At 43.9% G+C, this 23,506-nt stretch overlaps 1 protein-coding gene across 1 annotated transcript; it reads left to right on the forward strand.

Moving 5' to 3' along the window:
* The first annotated feature begins 339 nt into the window (after positions 1 to 339).
* Positions 340 to 22,940, forward strand: NLRP8 (NLR family pyrin domain containing 8). Its single transcript, XM_079906685.1, has 10 exons — positions 340 to 832; positions 2,050 to 2,124; positions 3,282 to 4,881; positions 5,949 to 6,119; positions 8,819 to 8,986; positions 11,955 to 12,110; positions 13,596 to 13,766; positions 15,452 to 15,622; positions 19,057 to 19,227; positions 22,679 to 22,940. The coding sequence occupies exons 1-10, from the start codon at positions 451 to 453 to the stop codon at positions 22,806 to 22,808; spliced, it is 3,195 nt and encodes a 1,064-aa protein (XP_079762811.1). The 5' UTR covers positions 340 to 450; the 3' UTR covers positions 22,809 to 22,940.
* Positions 22,941 to 23,506: the final 566 nt, after the last annotated feature.

Consider the following 23,506-nt stretch of genomic DNA (forward strand, 5'->3'; position numbering starts at 1 on the left):
GTTAGCTATGATGAACCAGGCACTGTCTTAAATGTACTTGTGGGTGTATCTCTTTGAGAATCCTCACAACCCCAAGAGCACATAGGATAAGATCCTGGTACCAGAGATGAGAAAAGAGGCGCAGAGAGGCTCTGCAATTTCCCCAAAGTCACCTTGCTAATAAGTGGCATAGAGAATTAAAAACTACAACGTGGTTTTGAGTCTAAACACTGAGCCCCAATAGTGGAGGGGCTCCCAGGTCTTTCCGCAGGCCAGAGAGTCTTGGAGGAAGGGAGGGGAAGAGGATATCCAGCACATGGTATGCTCCATCAGGTACGGATTACATAAATCTGTCCCCTGGGGTGGTGTTCTCACGTTCCTATAACTTCATGTCTCCCCAGGTCGCGTCTCTTCTCTCTTCCAACTGGTCCTCTTTATCGCTGGCACTGAGGCTCTCGGCCTCGGGTAAAGATGAGTGACGTGAGCTGGGATTCTGACTCTTCCCCCCGCTCTTCCTCACCTCCTTCTCCCCCCTCTTCCTCCGCTCACTCGCCTTCTTTCTTCCCATCCTCTTCCTCCTCCGCCTTCCCTTTCAAAGACGGAGTCATGCTGTACATGGTCTATTTAAGCAAGGAGAATCTCCAGAGGTTCAAGCAGCTTTTAGTGGAAGAGAGCCCCAGACCTGGCTCTCTCCAGATCAGCTGGGACCAGCTGAAGACAGCCCGGTGGGCGGAGGTGGTTCACCTCCTGATCGAGTCCTTCCCTGGACGCCTCGCTTGGGAGGTGACTCACGACATCTTCGCCAAGATGGACCAGGCAGAACTGTGCCTTCGGGTACAGATGGAGCTGAATGGTGAGTGAGAATCTGGTATACAAGATGCGGTTGGGCTTGGGTGCTGCAGACCTAAGCGCTTCACTAGCCTCTCCTGTGTAGGTACACTATGTTTACACTTTATGTTCTTATACATCTAACTATGCACATGCATAGATATATACACATATAGCACATGCATACATGGATATTAAAGCGTTTATTTATTTCTGTCGACTATGGTTTGGTTTTTTAATTTGGAAATTGGCTCCCTTTTTCATTGAAGTATAGTTGATTTACACTGTTGGGTTAGTTTCAGGTGTACAGCACAGTGATTCATATATATATATATTCTTTTTCAGATTCTTTTCCATTATAGCTTATTACAAAATATTGAGTAGAGTTCCCTGTGCTATACAGTAGGATATTGTTGTTTATTTTATTATTTTTTAAATTTTTATTGGAGTATAGTTGATTTACCGTGTTGTGTTAGTTTCAGTTTCAGGTGTTAGTACAGCAAAGTGAATCAGTTATACATATACATATATCCACTCTCTTTTAGATTCTTTTCCCATATAGACCATTACAGAGTATTGAGTAGAGTTCCCTGTGCTGTACAGTAGGTCCTTATTAGTTATCTATTTTATATATAGTAGTGTGTGTATGTGATCCCAATCTCCCAATTTATCCCTCCTCATACCTTTTCCCTTTGGTAACCATAAGTTTGCTTTCTGTGTGTGTGGGTCTATTCCTGTTTTGTAAATAAGTTCATTTGTATCATTTTCTGGATTCCACATATCTCTGATTCCATCCATGTTGCTGCAAAGGGCATTATTTTGTTCTTTCTTGGAGCTGAGTACTATTCCATTGTATGCATGTACCACATCTTTTTTACCCATTCATCTGTCGATGGACATTTAGGTTGCTTCCTAAATGCACATACGTGTGTATTAAAGTGTTTATGTGTTTTACATGTGTGTGTGTGTGTGTGTGAGTGCAGTGTTTGGCTGGGCTGTACATTTATATGTTATTAAACACCCTCCTCAGGACCTTCTGACACACCACCCTTTGCACACTTCCTAACACCGAGATGGGAGGTCTAGGTCATCTTCTTCTCCCTGAACTAAGGTGGTGAGAGAATGAGACTCGTGAATGACGTGGCTGCCGCTATCCTAAAAGGTCCCGTTACCTCCGTGCTGCTCTCCCTGTTCTGTCCACCTTATCATTCCAATGAGGGGCTCTTTGTTTGTCTGTTCCAGACATTTTACCTAACTTGGAACCGGAGGCCTTGAACCCAAGAGAAACACAAATGAACTTGGAGGAAGATGAGGCTGGTACGTGCTGGCCCTGTGCAGATTCTGGTGGAAAACAGGCTATGGGTGGGGATGAGAAGCCCAGTCCCCAACGCAAGGCAGGTTGTAAATGCATATGTCTAGTGTCCCTTCTGTGAATCAGAACTTCAGAAAAGAGAGCAGCTGTGCACTCACCTAAGCGGGAAGTCCAGCCACTGACCCAGCTGGATGCAGGGGCTCAGGCTACATCCTTGAGACGTCACCTCTCTCCCTCCTTCCATTGGATTCAGTCTTGAGCGGTCCCTCCTCTGCACACTGGCCGTTTCTGCCACCAGCTGCCCTTAGCAACACCAGCAGGAAAACAGAGTGCTTATTTCTCATTTTTCCAACACAAGTCCTGGAGCTCACTCCCCTGAATGAACTGAGACCATGAGCTCCTCGATGAATAATGTGGTGAAATGCTCTGGCGGGTGGACACTGGCTTATGTGCTTATGAGACAGCTTGATGGTAAGTCCAGCCACAGTCCAAAGTAACGGTCGGAGAGTGCGAAGGGGGCAGTTCTCCAAAAAATTTAGGGTGCTGTTGCCAGGCTAGGAATGGTCAGGAGATAGGCAAACACAGCAGCTATCTTAATCCATCCCTCCTTCCCCTACTCCATTATCCTGGACTATCAAAGTAGGATTCTAGGGAACTCCCTGGGGGTCCAGTGATTAGGACTCAGCGCTTTCACTGCTGAGGGCCCAGGTTCCATCCCTGGTTGGGGAAGCTAAGATCCCACAAGCCGTGTGATGCAGCCAAAATAAAATTTTAAAAATATATTTTTTAATTTAAAAAATACAAATAACATAGGTAAAGCTACCCCAGCCATCTTCTGAGAATTAAGAAATAGGAAGAAGGGACCAAAAGAACTGCGGAGCCAATAGAAGCTATGGGGTCACTGAACCAATTTCAAGAACTTTATAACCGCCCCCCACTTCTTATGTAAAGAGCAGCTCTTGCTTTGTCTGAGTCACTTCAAGTTGTCTGTTCTGTTCCTTGCAGCTTCTTAATTGATGCACTGCTCTCCGGAAACGTGCGTGATTGATGCACTGTGTCCTGGAGCTGGATGTAGACGTCAAGCCTCGTTTTCTGGTTGTTCAGTCAGTTCTCACAAACAACTGATGCTGTACCCTGTATCTCTCCCTTCTCATTCATCCAGATAAATTACGGGAGTACAGACTACACTTGATGAATGAATATTCGACCCTACGGAACAGCACCGCTTGGCCTGGGAACCACATGGACTTCTTTTACCAAGACCTACACAGAGAAGAGACATTCTTACCCTGTCTACTTCTTCCCAGAAAACCTCAAGGAAGACAGCCCAAGACTGTGGTTCTTCAGGGGGTCGCCGGGGTTGGAAAAACAAGCCTGGCCAAAAAAGTGATGTTAGAATGGGCAGAAAACAAGTTCTATGCCCACAAGCTCTGGAACGCTTTCTACTTCCATTGCCAGGAGATGGACCAGTTGGACGAGCAGAGCTTCGCTGAGCTCATCGCACGCAAGTTGTCCGGGTCTCGGGCTCTGGCGTCCAAGATCATATCCAAAGCAGACCAGCTTCTGCTCTTCTTTGATGGTTTTGAGGAACTAACCTCAACCCTCATAGATAGACCAGAGGACCTGAGTGAAGACTGGAGCCAGAAGGTGCCCTGGTCTGTCCTCCTGACCAGTTTGCTGAGCAAAAGAATGCTCCCCGGGGCCACGCTAATCATCTTCCTGAGGTTCACCTCTTGGAAGAACTTGAATCCCTTTCTGAAATGCCCATCTCTGATAACCCTTACAGGGTTTAGCGTGCCTGAGAGATCCAGGTATTTCAGGACGTACTTCAGAAACAAGCGCGAAGCTGATGAAGCCTTGAGTTTTGTCATGGGAAACACGATTCTCTTCTCCATGTGCCAGGTCCCTGTCATCTGCTGGATGGTATGTTCTTGTCTGAAACAGCAGATGGAGAGAGGAGCAAATCTCCCGCACACATTTCCAAATGCCACAGCTGTATTCGTCCACTTTCTTTCCAGCTTGTTTCCAACCAGGGTTAGAGACCTTTTCAATAAGACTCACCAAGAGCAATTGAAAGGTCTGTGCTCCTTGGCCGCAGAGGGTATGTGGGAAAGGAGATGGGTGTTTAATAAGAGAGATCTCAATCTGGCCAGACTGGATGAAACAGACGTCGAGACTTTTCTCAGCGCGAATATCTTTCGAAGGGTGGTGGGCAACAGAGACCTTTACGCCTTTGCCCACTTGAGCTTCCAGGAATTTTTTGCTGCCTTGTTGTATGTTCTCTGCTTCCCACGAAGACTCAGAAATTTCCATGTGTTGGACCGGTTCCACGTCCTACGTCTGATAGCACATCCCGGAAGAAAGAGGAACCATCTCGCCCAGATGGCTCTTTTTTTATTTGGCCTTTTAAATGACGCGTGCGCTCTAGCCGTGGAGCGGGTGTTCGGATGCAAGGTGTCCTTGGGCAACAAGAAGAAATTGCTGAAAGTCGCAGCCGAGCCTCATGAATGTGACCCACCAACCCCGCACCACGGGGTTCCACAGCTGTTCCACTGTCTGCATGAAATCCGGGAGGAGGTATTTGTGAGTCAGATCCTAAACAGCTATCGTAAAGCTGCTTTGGTCATCAGCAGAAGTAAAGATGTGCAAGTGTCTGCCTTTTGCCTCAAGTTCTGTCGATGTTTGCAGGAGTTAGAGCTGACGATCACCCTGATCATCACCAGAGCGAGCAGGCTCTACCCGGATCCCCTTCCTGCCTCTGGGTAAGTGCACCCATCTCTCCCTTGGTAGATTCACGGACCTATCGGGGACCTTGCCTACCATCTCCTGGGCATCTAGGGCGACCACCTCCGTCTTGAGGGGATCCCTTGCACATGGGACTTTCAGTCTTAAAAACAGAACGCAATGTAAAATAGGTAGCAAGTAGGACGCAGCCGCATAGCACAGAGAGATCAGCTCGGTGCTTTGTGACCACCTAGAGGGGTGGGATAGGGAGAATGGGAGGGAGATGAAAGAGGGAGGAGATATGGGGATATATGTATATGAATAGCTGATTCACTTTATTATACAGCAGCAGCTAACACACCACTGTAAAGCAATTATACTCCAATAAAGATGTTAAAAAAAAAAAACAAACAAACAGAAGGTGTTCCTGGGGTGCCGATTTCCATGCTAAAACTGGGAGAATCCTGGAAAAAAACAAGATGAGTGGTTCACCTACCTTGCCTCTATGCTGCACACCCTCCTTCCCATGTATGTGGGGACTCTGTTTCAACTATCACCCCGATTCTGTATATCATAAGCCTTTTAGTCTCTAAGGAAGTGCTGTCCAACGAGACTTCCTATGATGGGGAAGAATGAAGGAGAAAATTCGAGGTGTTCCCAGAGCCAAAGACACTACGTGCAGATCTTTCTCTGGATTTTGGATTCTGGTTCACCGTGCCCCTCCCCCACCCCCAAAAAGAAAGAATAATTTTCCCTTATTCTGTTCCTATATAGAGTTTTTTCTTTTTAGTAACAATTTCATAAGCACAGAGTAAGAATATGGATTATGTTTTGCATCCTAATCTCTGCCCTCACATAAATCCTAAGTGATTAAAAAGCAACTCCTTTTTTCCCTAAGTCATAGGACCATATAAGTGAGGCCACGAGTCTTCCTGGAATGAAGTGAAAAATCCTGTAACAGTTCTGCTGGGCATCTTCTTAAATGAGGGCATCTTTTGAAAGGCACAAAGGGGTCTGTGATCATAAGGAAGCCCCGGGTTTGCTAGTAGGTTTTCTCAAGCTTAATCTCTAACGATGAGCCCTTTTCTCTTTTTCTCCCACACAGACCAGAGGGCGGTGATAGGTGTTATCTCTGGTGGCAAGACTTCTGCTCTGTGTTTAGGACACATGAGAGTTTGGAAGTCCTGGCTGTGACAAACAGTACTATGGACCCTGATTCAGTGAAGGTCCTTTCTACAGCACTGAAACATCCACACTGTAAACTCCAAAAACTGATGTGAGTATGAAACAAATCCTAGTTGGAAGGAATTCCATGGAAACAGTCTGTTTCCCTCTCTGCTCACGCTAGACGTGCTCAAGGCATCCACGTCCATAGGTTTTTTTCCTAGTCTTACTGAGATATAACTGACCTATAACACTGTAGGTTTAAGTGTTACAGCCTAATGACTTGACATACATATATTGCAAAATGACGAGCACAGTAAGTTTAGTTACCATCCATCACCTCGTACAGTTACCAAAATGTTCTTTCCTAGTGATTGAATGGTCTACTCTCTTAGCATCTTTCAAATCTACCACACAGCATGGTTAACTACAGTCACCCCAGCACTTATTTGTCTCATAATTGGAAGCTTGTACCTTCTGACCACCTTTGCTCAATTCCCCCACCCCTGCCTCTGACAACCATAAATCTGATCTCTTTTTCTATGAGTTTCATTATTTTTTAGATTCCACCTGTAAGTGAGGTCGTTTTTCTAAAGAAGACATACAGATGGCCAACAGGCTCATGAAAAGAGGCTCAACATCACTAAACATTAGAGGAATGCAGATGAAAACCACCATGACATATCACCTCACACCTGTCTTCAAAAACACGAGAGATAATAAGTGTTGGTGAGGATGCAGAGAAAAGAGAACCCCAGTGCACTGTTGGTGAAAACATGAATTGGCGGCTACTGTGGAAAACGGCATGGAGGTTCCTCAAAAAACTAAAAGTCCTAGTTGTTTTTACTGCCTGAGTGGTAATGTGCTAAGCAGGTACTTAGTGTGGTGTACCACTGCATTCCTTTGGGGTAAGTACTGTTATCCTGATTTTTTTTAAAGGGAGAACCAGAGAGGTTGAGTGACTTGTCTGAGATCACACAGCTGGTAAGCTTTGGGGAACGCTCCCCATCTCAGGTGGTCTGAGGCTCGCCTCCTCCATCACCACACCACACACGCTTAGCAGGCCCCTGCGTGTCACAGGTCAAGATTTCCATGAAAGAGGGAAGAAGGTGAGCCAGATCCAGCTGCCGTTTGGCAGGCTCTACGAAATGAAAAATGCATGTACACCTTGACCCCAAGGTCCACTTTTTTAAATCCACCCAAGGTAAATACACATGCACATACTCAGAGGAATGGTTGAGACCATCACTGCAACATTATCTTCAATAGCAAAAAATGTACAGACATTTATGTAGCGCTCACCCTCTGCTGGGCTGTCTTAGGTCCAGCATTACAGTTCAGTGCTCTTAAAACTCACAGCCATCCTAAAGAAGTAGGTATTTCATGAGGAAGCTAGGGCATGAGGTTACACAGCTGGTACGTAATTGGAATACAGATTTAAACTCCAGAATCAGTTCTCTTAGCTATTACCTTATACACCCTCTCCCTATGGTTTTTAAAACCCAGAAACTCAATACTTCATCAAAATTCCTTGAAATAGCCCACTTGACCAGTATCTGACCTATTTTCTCTCCTGTTATTATAAAGATTATCATTAACTCCCATTGTTTTAAAAAGATTTTTTTTGATGTGGACCAATTTTTTAAAAATCTTTATTCAATTTGTTACACTATTGCTTTTGTTTTATGTTTTGCTTTTCTGGCCACAAGGCATGTGGGAATCTTAGCTCCCGGACCAGAGGTCGAACCCACACCCCCTGCTTTGGAAGGCGCAGTCTTAACCCCTGGACCACCCGGGAAGTCCCTAGCTCCCCTTTTTTGAGTGCCTTCCTTTCTGCATCAAGTCCTATGCAGAACCTCTTACAGGCATCACTAGTGTTAATTCTCACGACCATCCTAAGTGGAGAATGTCATGAGCTCTCTCGAGGATGTGAAATGAATCTTGGGGAGATTAAGTGACTCACGTAAGGTCGTCCAACTAGGAGGCTGAGCTGAGAAGAGAATCCAGTTTGGAGCCTTGGGCTGCACAGAAAGGGGCCTCACGCATTTATGGACTGATTGAATGAAGAAGAACTAATTAGCAAATGGGGAAATGTTGGTCAAAATGTACTATAGGGCTTCCCTGGTGGCGCAGTGGTTGAGAGTCCGCCTGCCGATGCAGGGGACACGGGTTCGTGCCCCGGTCCGGGAAGATCCCACATTCCGCAAAGCGGCTGGGCCCGTGAACCATGGCCGCTGAGCCTGCGCGTCAGGAGCCTGTGCTCCGCAACGGGAGAGGCCACAACAGTGACAGGCCTGCGTACCGCAAAAAAAAAAAAAAAAGTACTATAAACTCCCAGTTAAACATTGAATACTTTCTGGGGATCTAATGCACAGCATGGTGACTATAGTTAACAATACTGTATGGTATACTTGAAAGTTGCTAAGAAAATAGATCTTCAATGTTCTCACCCCAAAAAAGAAATGGTAAGTATGTGGCCAGATGGAGGCAGTTAGCTGATGCTCAAGTGGTAGTCATTTTGCAATATGTAAGTGCATCCAATCAACAAGCGATGTACACTAAACCGATACATTGTTATCTGTATCATCTCAACAAAGCTGGAGGGGAAAAAAAACTAATTAGCCACCTTGATTGTGGTGATGGTTTCATGGGTGTATGAACACATCCAAACTCATGAAGTTGGGTGCATTAGGTATATGATAGATGCACTTTTTTTGGTGTGTCGATTATACCTCAATAAAGCTGTTCAAGAAAAAAGAGCTGATGGGCTGATGCGAGCCTATGATAACCGGACACTGCTTACCTCTGCAGCTTTAGGCACGTGAGCCCCCTCGTGTTGAATGAAGACTTAATCAGGGTTTTGGTGGAAAACCAGTACCTGAGATACTTGGAAATACAAGACACGGAAGTGAGATGCCAGGTCATGGAGTTTCTGTGCAATGCCTTGAAACACCCCCAGTGTTTTCTACAGTGTCTGAGGTGAGACTGGGAGGGATGGAGAGAGAACCCTGGTACCCAGGCAGTCCGTTCAGAGGTGGGGGGTTACATGCTCAGCCTGCCTGACATCTTACTGTAATCAGTTGTCAGTTTCACTCAGCTTTTTTCTTTTATCAAAGTATAGTTGATTTACAATATTGTGTTAGTTTCGGGTGTACAGCATATTTACATATATACATATATATGTATATATGTGTATATATGTATGTATATATGTATATATGTATATACATATGTATGTATGTATATACATACATACATACATATATGTGTATATATGTATGTATATACATATATATATTATATTATATTTTATATATTTTTTTAATATTTTTAATATTTTTTAATATATTTATTTATTTATTAATATATTTATTTATTTATTTTTGGCTGAGTTGGGTGTTTGCTGCAGTGCGCGGGCTTCTCATTGCGGTGACTGCTCTTGTTGCGGAGCACGGGCTCTAGGCGTGCGGGCCTACAACTTCAGTAGTTGTGGCTCGCAGGCTCTAGAGCGCCGGCTCAGTAGTTGTGGCACACGGGCTTAGTTGCTCTGCGGCATGTGGGATCTTCCCGGACCAGGGCTCGAACCCGTGTCCCCTGCATTGGCAGGCAGGCAGGATTCTTAAGCGCTGGGCCGCCAGGGAAGCCCTACATATATATATTTTTAACATCTTTATTGGAGTATAATTGCTTTACATTGTTGTGTTATACATATATTTTTGCAGGTGCTCATCCATTATAGGTTATTGTGAGATATTGAACATAGTTCCCTGTGCTACACAGTAAACCCTTATTGTGTATGTATTTTATATATAATGGTGTGTATCTGTTAATCCCAAACTCCTGATTTATCCCTCTCCCCACCCCTTTCCCCTTTGGTAACCATAAGTTTATTTTCTATGTCTGTGAGTTTGTTTCTCTTTCATAAATACATTTATTTATGTTATGTTTTAGATTCCACTATAAGTGATATCAAAATATTTGTCGTTAAATCACTTCACTCAGTATGATAATCTCTGGGTCTATCCATGTTGCCGCGAATGGCAATATTTCATTATTTTTTATGGCTGTTCACTCAGATATTTTTTAAGGTGACAGTTTCATATATGTATGCACTGTGAAATGATTGCCACAGTCAGGCTACATAACCCATGTGCCACCTCACAAAGCCACCATCTGAACACTTGAGATCAACTCTCTTAGCAGACGTCAAGTATACACTACAGTCTTGTTGACCATCGTCACCATGATGTACATTAGGTCTCCAGAAGTTATTCATCTTATAACTGGAAGTTTGTGCCCGTTGACCATCATTTCCCCCACCCCAGCCCCTGCAACCACCATTCTACCCTCGGGTTCCAAGTTTCACTCAGCTTGAAAACTACAATTTGATGTCCCAGGTGTGTCTGAGATAGAGAAACCATAGCCTTAGGGGTGAGCTTGGGCCAGCCCACCCTGGCTTGCAAGAGCTGATCGTTAAACATTCAGGAATTTGGTGAAGGTTGTTAGACAGCATTATTAAAAAACTAACTCACATAAACTTAGTATCGAATAAATTATATTAAAAAACAAAGGCAATAGTTAAAACTCATTACTTCCTAATTTTTCTTACTATATTATTATCGGTGTCAGTGTTCAGCAAACCTTCTCTATGAAGGGCCGGGTAAGGAATATTTTCAACTTTGCAAGACGTACAGTCTCTGTCACGACTGTTCAACTCTGCTATAACATCTGAATTAAATAGTGGTGACAGAGAGCTAAAATATCCATTGCCAATATGCAAATGAATAGGCATGGTCGTGTTCCAATAAAACTTGATTATGATTAATAATTATGTATTCCTAGAGTTCATCAATAACTTTAATGATTTATTAAGTATCAATTGTGTTATTAATAACTGTAATAATTATATAATTTACTAGTGATTTTATGTATGAACACTGCAATTTGAATTTCATTTAATTTTCATGTGTCACAAAATATTCTTTAACTATTAAAAAAAATTTTAGGGATTTCCCTGGTGGTGCAGTGCTTAAGAATCCGCCTGCCAATGCAGGGGCCATGAGTTCGAGCCCTGGTCCGGGAAGATCCCACATGTCACGGAGCAACTAAGCCCGTGTGCCACAGCTACTGAGCCTGCGCTCTAGAGCCCGCGAGCCACAACTACTGAGCCCGTGCGCCTTAGAACCTATGCTCCACAACAAGAGAAGCCACCGCAATGAGAAGCCCGCGCACTGCAACAAAGAGTAACCCCCTCTCGCTGCGGCTAGAGAAAGCCCATGTGCAGCAACAAAGACCCAACACAGCCAAAAATAAATTTGAATTTTTTTTTTTTTTGCGGTACGCGGGGCTCTCACTGTTGTGGCCTCTCCCGTTGTGGAGCGCAGGCTCCGGATGCGCAGGCTCAGCGGCCATGGCTCACGGGCCCAGCCGCTCCACGGCATGTGGGATCTTCCCAGACCGGGGCACGAACCCGCGTCCCCTACATCAGCAGGCAGACTCCCAACCACTGCGCCACCAGGGAAGCCCAAATTTTAGAAAAATTTTAGATTACTCAGTTCACAGGCTGTACAGGACCAGGTGGTAATGCAAATTTGGTCCACGGGCCATAGTTTAACTGAATCTCATTCTTTATCCTGAAAATGGTTTGGCCAATAAATGTTTAAAAGAAGTTGTGTTTCAGGGGCAGAATCAAGTCCCTGGTTTGGAATTAAAGCCTGACAGCCCATGCCAATTTGTCATGGCCCTGAGTGTGTATTATTTTCTATTGATTATTTTCAATTCAGACGCTGAATTTGATGCAGGTTCACTCAGGCAAGATGGAAATCACCCCTCCAGTCACTCTTGGGTGAAGAACAAGGATGTGAGACAGTAGGTGAGGTCTAGGTGGCTATGTGGGTACCATTTTCCCCAGGAGCTAAGGTTCAGTGTTTTTGCGTGGCTTCTGTAGGGTGGAAGATTGCCCTTTCAGCCCGAGAAATTGGGCTGATCTCGCCAGGAATCTCAAAAACAATGTTCACCTGAAGACTCTAATGCTGAAACGTAGCTCCCTGGAGAGGTTTGAGCCATGTCACCACCTGCCAGTGGCCCAACTGGAGAAGCTGTCGTAAGTCTTTTTGTGGTTGTCATGCTGTTGCCCAGTTGTTTGGTAGATTGAGTGTTTCTAGGAGAAAAACAGAAATGGGGGAATGTGTGTATAATGGAGCAAAATTAAGTCGTGACTGTTAATGACATAGATGGGGCAGTGAAGGCTTGAGCTGAGAGAGAGACAGACAGACAGAGACAGAGACAGAGAGACAGAACTACATAAAAGTACATATTCGCACCTAATATCCTAGAATATATAACTGTAATGAGCCTGATGTATCCATCATCCAGTTTTTGAAATAGAACCTTAACCGTACTATTTTCCTTCCCCACTGATCATATCAATCCCCAAGTCCATGACCCCCACGCCCCCATAGCCATCTTGAATTGGGTTGATCAGGCTCCTTATTTGTATTTACACTGATAATACTGTACATGGATCCTTAAACAGAGCACAGTTTTGCCGTGCTTTGAATTTCACATAAGTGGCCTCATTGAGCATGTGTGCTTTTTCCCATCAACCGACGTTTTAGTCTTCATCAGTGTTTTGTAGTTTCTATAGGCTGTTCCTCTTTGGTGCTGAATGATAACATTTGTATAAATGTGCAACAATTTAGGTGTCCATCTTACTTGCCACCGAGGGTTGAGCTATTAACACACACACACACACACACACACACACTGACACACCGACACACGCTAGTAGAATTGCCACGTCATGGAGAGCATTCATCTTCAGTTCTACCAGGCTTGTTTCCAGACAGTTGGTACCAATTTGCAGTCCCACCAACGGTGTGTATGAAAGTTCCCCCAACTCCAAATTCTCATCCGACTCTTGTTACTGTTACTGCTTTTGCCAATCTGTTGAGCAGAAAATAACATGTTATTGTTTATTTATGACTCAAGTACCACTTTATTATTTTTTAATTGAAGTATAATTGACTTACAATATTATATGAGTTTCAGGTGTACGACCTGATATTTTTCTACGTTACAAAATGATCTCCATGATAAGTCTAGTTATCATCTGTCACCATACAAAGTTATTACAACATTAGATACTTTCTTGTTTACGTTTGCACTTCCCTCACCACACATGAAAACGTTTTCAGGACCTTCCTATACATCTTAGTTTCTCTAATACGAGTGCCCGCTTCTGTCTTCAGTGCGTGCTTCTATCTTTCTTTACCTTGTGAGATGGTGTCTCTTCCCAGGTCACCTCCATATATGTTATTTACTGTTTAGTCATTGCTGGTCCCTTTCTCTTCCCTCTTCATCCCGCTCTGTAACTGTTTTCCTGATCCCCAATTGCTTCTCACATCAAAGTTCTATCCTCCCCCTTAGATCTGAGAAGCCCTAAGGGCTGGTAACAGGAGTAGGATGAGGCGTTTGCATTTAGAAGGAAAGCCCTGATTGAAATCTTCGTCTCTCAGCACGAGACAAGGAAAATCCTGTCGCAGGCATGAATTAAATTGCACCCTGTCTGTGTGTGTCTGTCCCACAGGTTGGAGAATTGTGACCTCACGTCACTTTCCTGCAAAAGTCTTATCTCTTCTCTTGCGAGTAACAAGAACCTGACCCATTTGAGCTTGGCAAAAAATGCCTTGAAGGATGATGGGGCGAAACAGCTTTGGAACGCCTTGCAATGCTCTCAGTATCCTCTGCAGAGGCTGGTGTAAGTCCCCAAATGTCCTCTTTTTGGAACTCCCTGGAGTAGAATAGGGCAATGGAGAGCAACTGTGATATGTGTGTCCATTTATGCAACATACTTTTTAAGCGCCTACTGCATATTAGGCATTGTGCTGATACTGGAAGAAAGCATAATGAAGAGGAAGGTGGTTATGATTTCAGTCTCAGAGATAAATTATCTAGCGGCAGAGTTCTCAAACTGTGTGCCGAGGTACCCAGGGGTGAACTCACAGAGGCGCTGCAGGATATTTTAAATGTAAGAGATACTGACATCATCGCCGCAAGAACTATTAGCTTGAGGTAGTTCTGTTCTAACATCAGGTTGTGCTACTTCCTTTCAATGATGTCATATCTTTGCAAAGCTCTGTCTTTAGCAATTGCGATCACGAGAGCAAGTGCATTGCAAGAATGTTTTTTAACAGATTTTTTTTTTTTTGGCCATGCCGTACGGCTTGTGGGATCTTAGTTCCCTGACCAGGGATCGAACCCCAGGCCCCCGGCAGTGAAAGCCTGGAGTCCTAACCCGTGGACCCCCAGGGAATTCCACAGAGCAAAATTTAATGAAGTACAGGGGTGATGTGAAAAAAGTGAGATGCTAAGGAGGGCATAAATGGAGAAAGTTTGGGAACCTCTGATCCAATGCATTCCTCTAACTCCCAGAGTTTGGGAGTGAGAGTTATACCTCTGAGATCAGAATAATGTAATGTGACCTGGCTTTCTGCTCAGAAGTGAGTCGTGTATCAACCTCAGTGATATGGACCAGCATACATACTAAGTGATATCCTGTTTGGTGTTTGTCTCACTCTATCCTGAATTCTTTAAATGACTTCCCCTAGGTATCAGGGCACATTGGCTGTCATTGACAGAAATTAAACTCAGACTGTCTTAAACCGTAAAGAAATTTGCTGGCTGGTAAAACCAGAAATGCCGAACTGACACACAATACCCCCTGAACCCATTGAAGCTTTCAGGATCCCAAAAAGAAGCAGGAAATTGTGCAGCTGCTTCAGAAGACAGACGGGTGTCTCCTCAAAAGGTTAAACAGAAACGTAACATGAGTCAGCAGTTCTACTCCTTGGTATACATGCAAGAGAAATAAAAACAAAATCTGCACAAAAAATCGTACACGGATTTCCATAGCAGCATTATTTGTAGTAACAAAAAAGTGGGAAACAATCCAAGTGTCCAAAAGCTGATGAATGGATAAAGTGTGGTCTCTCCATATGATGGAATATTATTCAACCATAAAAAGCAACAAACTATATATTAATACATGCCAAGTGGATGAATCTTGAAAATATTATGCTAACTGAAAGAAGCCAATCACAAAAGACCACATATAGTATGATTCTATTTATATTAAATGTCTAGAAGAGGCAAATTGACAGGAAGAGAAATCAGATTAGTGGTTGCTAGAGCTGGGGTGGGTGGGGGAAGAAATTGGGAATGACTGCTAAAAGGTACACCGTTTTCCTTTTTGGGGTGATGAAAATGGTCTAGAATCATGGTAAATGTTGTGCAACTCTGTAAATATACTGAAAACCAATGGTGTGTACACTCCCAATGGGTGAACTATATGGCACGTTAATTATATCTTGATAAAGCTGTTATACCAAAAAAAAAAAGGCGGGAAAGAAAGCTAAGGGTGTTTTGGTTGGTGTTTCTCTGCAGGCTGAGAAATTGTGCCTTGACCTCTGAGTGCTGTCCGGATATGGCTTCTGCTCTTGATAAAAATAAAAACCTGAGAAGTCTGGACCTTGGTTTTAACAGCCTGAAGGACGACGGGCTTATCCTGCTCTGTCAGGCCCTGATGAACCCTGACTCTGGCCTACAGATTCTTGAGTAAGTTGTCCCCGTTTCCTTCTTTGAGACCGAGTGTCTGTAAAATTCTCTTGGGGTAGAATGTGGGAGTGTGTTTTGCACTTCTGGGGTGTTCCCTCCATTTGGTTGGAGGACTTGGAAACTTCAGAGCAGTGGTTCTCAAAGTACAGTCCTCAGACTAGGAACCTTTTCATCAGGGAAGTTGTTAGAAAGGCAAATTCTTGCATCATTTGTCTCTCTGTGTCTGGTTTATGTCACTGAGCATAATGCCCTCAAGGCCCACCCATGTTGTCACAAACAGAATTTCATTCTTTTTATCGGCTGAGTAGTATTCCATTGTACGTATGTGCCACATCTTCTTTATCCATTCATCTGTCGATGGGAATAGAGGTTGCTTCTGTGTCTTGGCTATTGTGAATAGTGCTGCTATGAACATGAGGGTGCAGGTGTCTCTTCCATACCCTGGTTTCGATTCCTTTGGGTCCATTCCCAGAAGTGGGGTTGCTGGATCTTGTGGTGCCCTGAGGGTGGGGGACACCCCAGTCTGTGCTTCACAAACACCTCCCATGATTCCTGTGAATGTTAGAGTTTAAGGACCATTGTTAAATTCTTCCATTCAATGAAAGATAAAGAAGAATTTGTTAATCTTAGACTAATACCTTAGATGGCGAGTCTTCCAAAATCAATGTTTATTCTTAGGGAATCTTTTTTGTGTGTATGTTTTTTCCTTCTCCTAAAGGTCTCTATGCTAACATGCATACTAGCCAAGTGATTTGAAAGAATTCATCCTATTTTTAATTGTTTTAGTGGTTACCCTAAATATTTAGAAAAGATTTATAGACATCTCTGATGACAAAGGTTGAAACTTTTTTTTGAGTTATTTTTTTTTATTGGCGTGTAGTTGATTAACAATGTTGTGTTAGTTTCAGATGTACAGCAAAGTGATTCAGTTATACATATACAACTGTTTTTTGCCTCTTTCCTACCTGCATTTTCTGTTCACTATTGGTATGATCTGGGTTCTAAGTCTAGGTCACTTTTTTCACTCAGAAATGTTAGCTTTTATTCTTTATTGAAGTATAGTTGATTTATAATATTATATTAGTTTTAGGTGTACAGCATAGTGATTCTGTATTTTGATAGATTATACCCCCATTAAACATTATTATAAGATAATGGTTACAATCCCCTATGCTGTACAATATGTTCTTGTTGCTTATCTATTTTATACATAATAGTTTGTACCTCTTAATTCAGTACACCTAATTTGTCCCTCCTCTCTTCCCTCTCCCCTTTGGTAACCACCAGTTTGTTTTCTATGTCTCTGAGACTGCTTCTGATCTAGGAGAGGCAGCAGTGAGCGGTGGCGTGAAGCGAGATCTTAATTCCCTGCCCAGGGACTGAACCTGGGGAGCCTGGATGAAAACCAGGAATCCCAGCCACCACACCCGCTGGCTCTTGCCCCAGTGAAAAATGCATTTCTCACGGAGGCAAAAAAAGAAACCTGTAAAACAGGTACAAAGTTTATTATTAGAGACATAGCACAACAACAAGTGGGAGAGCACACAGAAACAGTTTGCTTAGTTAAGATAGAAGCAGGGCAGAGACGCACACTCGGAGGGAAAGGATGTGGGCGTCCCCCCAATGAGGAAGAGCCCCATAAAAAGGCGGTTACGTCATTCATATAGGGCAGTTCTTCCGGGTCTTTGTTTCCCTTTGGCCAGTTATCTGATTTCTTTTTCCACACCTGACCTTCCCTAGGACCTTCCCCAACTTGCGTGTGCAACTTTTTTCCAAGATGGATTTCAGCCCAGAGGCCTATGGGAGGGCCTTAGCATCACATGTTGTGGGGTGGTGCCCCTCCTTTTTGACCCCCAAGGAGCCTTTCTGCACATATGCAATGTCTCCCTTGCCCCAAGGATGGGAAATACGTAACCTCTTGATCTTTCAACAGAGTTTGTCCCACTCTGTCCCTGCCATAAAAACGTCCAGTGTCTAGTTATTTACCCTATTTCTGTTACTGGTTTTTATATCGAGGTGCAGATCTTGAAATATAGACAGGAGTCCGGTCATAAATATGTAGTCCTGGAGTCCACTTGTCTCTTGCTTCAGGAAATGTAAACAGGGGGGCTGATAATGAATGTCTGGCCTGGAGCCCACCTTCTTCTCACCCAAGGAAGTGTAAGCAGGAGGCCAGTTGTAAATGGCTAGCCTGGAGCCCATCTATCTCCTGCCTCCCTTTTATTTTGCATATATACTCATTTGTGTTCTTTTTAATATTGCACATATAAGTGATATCACATAACTCTAGAGCATTTAAATCACAGTAGGTTACATCCTTAATTTCTAGGATTAGTCCTGATAATGGATTTCATTTTTGTTGATAATTACTCGAAAGGAGTTCTGGAGGTCACAATTCTTTTACTCCAGAAAGTTAGTCTTGGGTTGGGTTTTTTTTTTAATTATTTTTTTATTTATTTTATTTTGGCTGCGTCGGGTCTTCATTGCTGCCCGCGGGCTTTCTCTAGTTGCGGCGAGCAGTGGCTACTCTTTGTTGCGGTGTGCAGGCTTCTCATTGCGGTGGCTTCTCTTGTTGCAGAGCACGGGCTCTAGGTGCATGGCTTCAGTAGTTGTGGCTCATGGGCTCTAGAGCACAGGCTCAGTAGTTGTGGCGCACGGGCTTAGTTGCTCCACAGCATGTGGGATCTTCCCTGACCAGGGATCGAACCCCTGTCCCCTGCATTGGCAGGTGGGTTCTTAACCACTGTGCCACCAGGGAAGTCCTACTACTATATTTAAAATAATCAACAAGGACTTAGTACAGAGAACTCTGCTTAATATTCTGTAATAACCTAAATGGGAAAAGAATTTGAAAAAGAATAGGTACATGTATATGTACAACTGAATCCCTTTGCTGTATGTCTGAAACTAACACAACATTGTTAATCAACTATACTCCAAAATAAAATAACATTTTTTTTAAATTCTTTTCTTTTTTTTTTTTTTTAAACCCCACATTTGTTTATTTATTTATCTTTCTGGCTGTGTTGGGTCTTCATTTCTGTGCGAGGGCTGTCTCTAGTTGTGGCAAGCGGGGGCCACTCTTCATCGCGGTGCGCGGGCCTCTCGCTATCATGGCCTCTCTTGTTGCGGAGCACAGGCTCCAGACGCGCAGGCTCAGTAGTTGTGGCTCACGGGCACAGTTGCTCCGTGGCATGTGGCATCTTCCCAGACCAGGGCTCGAACCCGTGTCCCCTGCATTAGCAGGCAGATTCTCAACCACTGCGCCACCAGGGAAGCCCTAAAATAACATTTTTGAAAAGAAAAATAAGCTCCTTGGAATGAAATGACTCATTCCGGTCAGAGTGTGATTTCCAGGCTGTGAGCAGCTAGGCTGGCTCAGCTCTCAGGGGAGGGATGTGGTGACTTTTCTGCTGCCTGCTTCTCTCCCACAGGCTGGACAAGTGCCTGTTCACCTCCGGCTGCTGCCAGGCCATGGCTTCTGTGCTCCTCAACAACCAAACTCTGAGATACCTGGACTTGAGCAAGAACGACATCGGGTTCGGGGGCATCCTCCACCTGCGTGAGGCCGTCAGGAAGAGGAAGTGGGGATCTGAGGTCTCTCTGTAAGTCTCCGCTGGGTTCCCTGTGCAGGATGCATAGCCCTAGGAAACCTCCTCAGCAGCAGTGAGATTCTGGACCCCAAATGCTGTTGGCAGATGTTGCTAACGACCTTTGTTCCTTTCCTGGGGATTTTTATTTTAATAAATTTTTTATTTTATTTATTTATTTTTGGTGGCATTGGGTCTTCGTTGCTGCGCATGGGCTTTCTCTAGTTGCATCGAGTGGGGGCTACTCTTCGTTGCGGTGCGTGGGCTTCTCATTGCAGTGGCTTCTCTTGTTGCGGAGCACGGGCTCTAGGTGCGTGGGCTTCGGTAGTTGTGGCTCGCGGGCTCTAGAGCGCAGGCTCAGTAGTTGTGGCGCACGGGCTTAGTTGCTCCGCGGCATGTGGGATCTTCCCGGACCAGGGCTCGAACCCGTGTCCCTTGCATTGGCAGGTGGCTTCTTAACCACTGCGCCACCAGGGAAGCCCTCCTGGGGATTTATAGTTTCCTTCATGTGGCTGACAAACCACAACTCCTGCGTGTGAAATGAGAAAATAAACCTGGATTCTACTGTCTGCTCTTTTTTTTTTTTTTTGCATTTTAAAAATATTTGTTTGTTTTTTACAGTAGGTCTTTGTTGGTTATCTATTTTAAGTATAGTGTGTACATATCAATCCCAGACTCCCAATCTACCCCTCCTCCCCACTCTTCCCCCCAACCCCGTAACCATAAGTTCATTCTCTAAGTCTGTGAGTCTGTTTCTGTTTTGTAAATCAGTTCATTTGTATCATTTCTTTTAGATTCCGCATATAAGCAATATCATATGGTATTTGTCTTTCTCTGTCTGACTTACTTCACTCAGTATGATAATCTCCAGCCCATGCATGTTGCTGCAAATTGCATTATTTCGTTCTTTTTTATGGCTGAGTAATTAATATTCCATTGTATATATGTAGCACGTCTTCTTTACCCATTCCTCTGTTGATGGACATTTAAGTTGCTTCATGTCTTGGTTATCAGAAACAGTGCTACAGTGAACACTGGGGGGCATGTTTTCTTTCAGGTTATGGTTTTCTCTGGATATATGCCCAGGAATGGGATTGCTGGATCTTATGGTAGCTCTATTTTTAGTTTCTTAAGGAAACTCCACACTGTTTTCCATAGTGGCTGTACCAATTTATACTCCCACCAACAATGTAGGAGGGTTCCCTTTTCTCCACACCCTCTCCAGCATTTATTGTTTCTAGATTTTTTGATGATGGCCGTTCTGACTGGTATGAGATGGTAGCTCATTGCAGTTTTTTTTTAATTTTTTATTTATTTATTTTTGGCTATGCCTCACAGCTTGTGGGATCTTAGCTCCCCAACCAAGGGTCAAATCCGCACCCCCTGCATTGGAAGTGCAGAGTCTTAACCACTGGACCGCCAGGGAGGTCCCCTCATCGTAGTTTTGCTTCGCATTTCTCTAATAATTAGCGATGTTGAGCATCTTTTCATGTGCCTCTTGGCCAACTGTAAAAAAAAAAAAAGTGAAAACGTAGCCATCTGCTCTTAAACTGTTTGTTTCTTCATCTTCTCTCCTGTCTTAAACAAATGAATGTGTTATCATCACTTACCAGATCTGCGGCTGTGAAGGGCTTAGTGGATCTTTCTGTTTCTCCATCTGTAATTTTGGGTTGGCATCCTCCTCCAGGAGATACTATGAGGATTGGAAGAAAGTGCATCTATAAGGCACTAAGTTCAGTGCCTGAGACCATCATGATCTCAATTATCGATGGATTCTGGGTATAGGTCATAGGAAACAGCTGGTGTATTCATTATCTATTGCCCTGGAACAAATTATCTCAATGCTTAATAAGGCAACACACATCTGTTGTAAAATTTCTGAAGGTCAGAAATACAGGAGCAGTTTAACTGGATGGTTCTACTCAGACTCTTTTACAAGCTGAGTTAAGGTGTTGACTGGAAGGTGATGAGGCTGGAGGACCAACCTCCAAGCTCACCCATGTGGCTGTTGGCAGGAGGCCTCAGTTGCCCTCTGCAAGGCTGCTCCTAATGTTGCAGCTAGCTCCCTCCTGAACAAGTGATGGGAGAGGGAGGAAGGGGGAAGAGGGGGGGAAAAAGTGCCCAAAACAGAGCCACAGTCCTTTATTACTGAATCTTGAAAGACCCATCCCTTCTGCTTTACTCTAACGGTCACACAGACCCACTATAGCCCAGTGAGAGAGGGGGCTACATGATAGTGTGAATAACAGGAAGAAGGATCTTTGGGGCCACTTGGAGTCACCTGCCACACCTTGTAATTGGTGGATCCAAGGCACCTGGGCTTCATCCCTGAGCTCTTGAGAGCTGCACCATTGATCTTGAGCTTGTTGACTTGAAAAATATATTCACAGCCTAAAAGTTGAGAGGTAGGTTTTATTCAGTAGGAATTTTTAGGACTTCAAGCCCAGGAGTCAGAGTCTCAAGTAACCCTGAGGAAACTGCTCTGAGGAGGTGAGGGGAGAGCTAGGATATATAGGAGTTTTGCAACAAAGGGCAGGTGGTAGGAACAAAAGATTACTCTTAATAAAAGAAAAGCAGATACCTCGAGTTAAGGCATATAGCACTGTTCTATGTATGGGAAGATGCAAGAGTCTGGGCTCACTGAAATCATTCCTTTGCTATGTATCTCAGCTACTTGGGGCTAGTATCCTGTGTTTTCTCATCCTGAGTTCCCTCAGGGCTCACCGTGGGGAGTGGCTGCAGTCTGATGGCTGCTAGATGGCAGGTGTTCTTTGTTTCCTTCCTGAGTTCCCTCGGTGCTCACCAGCTCACCCCTGGGTTGCAATCACTGATGACTGTGACATCCTTTGTTTACTGATACGGCAGGCAATATTCCATTTACATTAAGTCCCCTACGTATGAACCTTCAAGTTGCGAGCTTTCAGAGATGTGAACGTGCATTCACATCTGTGTATGCCTGTCTGTCATACATTGTCTCGTGCGTGCGTCCTCTACTGGTTGTGCATCTTGCCCTCTGTCTCCTATGGCTGAGGATCCTTCAGCTCTGCCATCTCCCACCTCCTCTCCCTCCTCCAGTCAGTAACTCTTCTTGCCTGTTCACTCAGTGCAGCCCCTGTATGCTAGCTGTTATACTGTACTACTGTACTTTTCAAGGTACTGTTCTGTAAGATTAAAAATGTTTCCTTTGCTTTTATGTATTATTTGCGTGAAAAGTATTATAAACCTATTATAGTACAGTACTATATAGCTGATTGTGTTAGTTGGGTACCTAGGCTAACTTTGTTGGACTTATGAACAAATTGGACTGACAAACGTGCTCTCAGAATGGAATGTGTTCATATGTAGGGGACTTACTATATCAATCTCATGGGTGGTAAATTTCTGTCCTAGAGGTCTTACATATTTTCCAGCACTGCAAAAGAAAACTGAGCACAGGAGAACCAAACCTGATTCTTATCCTTCTCAGGGAGAAGAAACAGAGCGATGGAGTGGATATGATGAGAAGACTGGAGGGCCCAGTAGTGAACAACAAAATCCTGAAGATAGTTCAGGATTGGAAAGATGAGTGCTGTGATAAGGCAGAGTGGACGAATTGATCCGGTGACGCCCTGGATGATTTTTTCCTGATGAAAAATTGGGCAATGGTTTCCTATTCTGTGGGCCCTTCTGAGTCTACAATGGCTCAGTTAGTTCTGGGAAATGGTGTAACGCGTGACCTCCAAATAGCTCCCTCGGAGATACTGAAGGTCACGTGTCAGACATAGATTAGTCACGGAATTGGGGGCACCACGGTAAGCAGCGTTCCAGCTCACTTCTACTCCTGGCTTCTGGAAGTCATTGAATATGTCATGTTAACATTGTCTCTGGGAAATATCTGACTCACCTACTGGAGTATTGTGAGAATTGAATTAAAAATGTGCATGAATGCAATTCAAAAACTTGTCAAGTGTTGTTTATTTACAAATAGACTTGTACATCAACTGTTACGAAGGAAAACATCTTGCCTCGAAAGAGGGTCCACTACTGTATAGCACAGGGAACTCTGCTCAATGTTATGTGGCAGGCTGGATGGGAGGAGACTTTGGGGGAGAATGGATACATGTATATGTAGGGCTGAGTCCTTTTGCTGTGCACCTGAAACTATCACAACATTGTTAATTGGCTATACTCCAATCCAATACAAAATAAAAAGTTTTTAAAATAATAATAAAAAATAGGAAAAAAACAGTGTCCAGAGAAAATTTCTGAGGGAGATAATATAGCAGGTGATGGAACAGGGAAATCACCTCATGTT

This window comes from Stenella coeruleoalba (genome assembly GCF_951394435.1).
Source record: "Stenella coeruleoalba genome assembly, chromosome: 20".
Classification (NCBI taxonomy): Eukaryota; Metazoa; Chordata; class Mammalia; order Artiodactyla; family Delphinidae; genus Stenella; species Stenella coeruleoalba.